General features: G+C 39.6%; 1 protein-coding gene across 5 annotated transcripts in view; it reads left to right on the plus strand.

Annotated features, from left to right (window-relative positions):
- ppp1r12a (protein phosphatase 1, regulatory subunit 12A) overlaps positions 1-3,777 on the plus strand; it is a 53,845-nt gene that overhangs the window by 31,371 nt on the left and 18,697 nt on the right. For all 5 annotated transcript variants that reach the window (XM_020613637.1, XM_020613640.1, XM_020613638.1 and 2 more), the window contains exons 6-9: positions 638-712; positions 829-920; positions 1,107-1,264; positions 1,531-1,652. In XM_020613637.1, the coding sequence (XP_020469293.1) occupies positions 638-712; positions 829-920; positions 1,107-1,264; positions 1,531-1,652 (447 nt within the window). The remainder of the gene's footprint in view (positions 1-637; positions 713-828; positions 921-1,106; positions 1,265-1,530; positions 1,653-3,777) is intronic.

The following is a 3,777-nucleotide window of genomic DNA, read 5'->3' on the forward strand; positions in this document are numbered from 1 at the left end:
AATTCAATATTTACTTTCATATTTAATTCAGCTGCAAAGACATTTCATTAGAGAATTTGTTTTACATTTATTTACACCTTTTTGAGCAATTTATGTATGGCATGCACACTAAAATACAATGTTTCTTAAACTGATAGTTTTTCAAGTTACTTAAAAAGAGAATGTTACTTCAGTCATGTTGTTGTACTTGTGTTTAAGTTGGCTAGTTACACATTAAAAAAAAAAAAATCAAAATCGTGAATCGGTCACATTTTATGAAAAAACCTAATTTTTATTTTTTGCCATATCACCCAGCCCTAGCATTACTAAAAAGAGACTAAAATACAATTTTCATTGACTAAAACTAGACAAAATGTCATCAGTTTTCATCGACTAAAACTGGGTGAAAATAGTCCTGGATAATTCTGACTAAAATAAGACTAAAATGCTCAGACTTTTAGTTGACTGAAACTTGACTAGACTAAAAAGAGTATGAACTTGACTCAAACTAATAAAAACTAAAATGGCAGCTTCACACAAAGACTAGACTAAAATTAAAACGGGCTGCCAAAAACAACTATACTGTCAGGAGTCTTGATATTACGTGTTGTGTAATCCATGTTTTTAAACTATGTATATTTTATTTCTTCCCCCTCAGGGCCAGACTGCTTTTGATGTAGCAGATGAAGATGTTCTGGGATACTTGGAAGAACTGCAAAAGAAACAAAATCTGGTAAGTCAGTGTGACTGCTGATTGGATGAGGACCTATCTGCATCTGTGAAAATGCATGAATCAGATTTTTTTTTTTATGCCTTTTTGTTTTTTCATTTCTGTTTCCTTTATTCCAGCTGATGAGTGAGAAGAAAGGTGTTAAGAAATCTCCTCTGATTGAAACAACAACCACTGGGGATAACAACCAGTCACTGAAACCACTCAAAAGGTAGATGGCTTGATGGCAAGAATTCGCTGTCTTCTAAATGAGGTTTAGGATTACTGCGGCACAACATAAACTCTGAAGGTTTTATTTTCTGCCTCTGTATCTTTGCCTTATCACTTGCAATCCAACATACTGTATGACACTCATGCAGTGTTTCTGTACTAATGGTGTTAAGTGTGTGTGTTACAGCAAAGAAACACTGCTTCTGGAGCCAGAAAAGACTGCCCCACGCATTGAGACCTTAGAACCGGAGAAGGTGGATGAAGAGGAGGAGGGGAAGAAAGATGAATCAAGCTGCTCCAGTGAGGAAGAGGAGGAAGAAGATTCCGAGTCGGAGACTGAAGCAGGTACTGGAGCAGGCGTGTGTTATCACTAAATAATGTCTAAAGCCAACCCACATACTGCTAGGCACTTAAATTACTCACAGAATTAAATTTTTACATGTTCACAAACTGACAAGCATCAACACAGTCACCGCATCAGACCTTTATTTCCTATAGTGTATGTGTATTATTTGCTGAGTGTGTTTTAACTGTTTTTTAAGATGGCCGTTTTCATTAATTGTTGAATGTTAACAAAAAAATAACTCTGAGAACATTTTTGACCCCTCCAGAGAAGACCAAGCCTTCAGCATCGGTGAGCAACAGCACAGTGCCAGCACCATCCAGCATCACCGTTTCACCTCCAACTAGTCCAACCAACCAGGAGACAACCCCCACGTCACCAGTAAAGAAGGTATGACCTAGTGGTATTTAAGGGTGTGATGCCACACTCATGAGATGAGATGTGATATTGGCTCCAAAAGAACAAGATGAGACAATATTTTAACTTTTTTTTAAAGAAATCTTCAATGACAAATTATATGACTGGTAAAATGGTGTTTTATTCAACTGAAAGTCACAATGTGCAAAACAAAATGCAGATGCATTTTGAAATGTTTTATTCATTACAAGATGAATGTTACTGCAGTTCTACTTTCATGAGTATAAATTATCATGTGCAGTAAAATACAACAATATCCATGCACTAAAAGGTTTTGCCACAAACTCAACTGAGTGGCTTCTCTCCTATATGATTTCACATGAGTCTCTTCAGACCTTATAACTGTGCATGAACTATGCATGAGCTTCTTCTTCAGACTGGGTTTCAAAGGTGTGAAAAAAATGCAGCTCTCTCCATTCAGTTCTGTAAGGGCTTACATTCACTGTAGCCGCTATTGGCACCGCAGGGGGCTCTGACAAAATGACGCAACCCTGTGCGGCAAAAAAGTTGGATTTGCTTCAGCTTTCACTACACCGTATGGTGACATCATCCGGCATTGACCAATCATGTATGGGGGATGTGGATACCTACTGGAAAACTCTCTTGTTTATCTTGTTAGCATGAGCATTGACTGTGAAATTCGGGCCACAGTTAAGCACCATAATGACATGCCATGCATTTTCATTATACAGGATGTTTTTAATTTTTGTTATTAAATCTGTCCGTACTGACACACTGGAGGTAGAATTGGTGCTAAGGTAGAATAGGCTAAGTTAGCACTTCCTCGATTACATGAAGCTCTGGCAACTTTGGTCTACCGCATCATGTTGCTGCCTCACAAATCAGTCAAATTCTATCTAGTTTTTGTCTTCCTTGAGCACAAACCTAATTTCATTGCCAGCTGGTGCTACTGGGGGCTACATAAATGAGCTTTTTGTTCATACTCCAGGCCAAAGAATAAATAATTGTTTATGGCTGTGATTTTCTATTCAGTGAGTGCACAAAGCTAAAACATATCACAGAAGCCTTGAAAGTTCTGGCGGTGTTTTACAAACATGGCAACAAGCTGCTCAGGGTGGATCATTGGTGGACAGTGCTGGATGATTTGAACAGTTCACTCTAAGACTGCTGGAGGAGGCTTGGGTGAATAGTGTAGTAGTTTGGATTAATTATTAGGAATAACACCAAGGCTTGTATGGAAGTGGTTTTCCAGTTGTGCGTCTGCTGCCCTCTACTGGAAAAAACCAGGCCTATCGTTTCACTGAAATGAGCCTGGTACAGTTTAAGGGCTCCTTCCTTTAGTCCACTGTCTGAAAAGAATATCAAACATGACACTAATCTCAGCTGTTAGATGGGTGTTTTGTGTGGCTACGGTTGAAACGGGATACATTTAGAAGTGAAAATTGTATTCCTGATATTCAGCCCATTAAGTTAGATATCAGACAACACTTGCAGACTGCATCATTGTCTCATAGGAGGCTACTCATAACAGTGTTCATTTTCTGAATTTGCACACTTTAGCCTTGTAAACAGTGGCCACCTGCTCAAGACTTTGGAAATGTTTTTTTTTCCCTGCTTCTTTTTTGCAATGATCTCATTCCAGTCCTCCTTTGAAGCCTAGTGCTCACACATCACAATGTCTTCTGTCTAACAAGAGTGATCAAAACATTAACAATGTCCAGTTTTGACACTGCCAAATGTTTGTTGGCTCTGTTACCTTAATATTGCCAATAATGGTAGTCCCCTCTGGTTTGGCAGTGCACATTGTGTGGAGGGACCATGCCTTTAAAATCTGTTTTTACCATGAAGTGTTTCTATTGCTGCTGCTTTTGCCTTACTCTGGCTTTTTCTTCATCTTTCTCATCCTGGGCTCTTGTCTTGGTTGGCTTTAGTTTGATTATATTACTCCCCTCATGCCTGTGGCGGAGCCAGGTTGTCCTGCTTTGTGGCGTCAAGGCTTGCGCAAAACTGGCATTTCTCTAGGGCCCAAAAAACCTATGGTGAGGCACTGGTGTGCACCAGCGTTGTTCTCTCATCCTATATGCACCTGTGCACTGACAAAGTCCCTAACACCCCCCCCCCCCCCCCCCACCCACCT

The sequence above is a fragment of the Monopterus albus genome, unplaced genomic scaffold (genome assembly GCF_001952655.1).
Source record: "Monopterus albus unplaced genomic scaffold, M_albus_1.0 scaffold136.1, whole genome shotgun sequence".
Taxonomy (NCBI): Eukaryota; Metazoa; Chordata; class Actinopteri; order Synbranchiformes; family Synbranchidae; genus Monopterus; species Monopterus albus.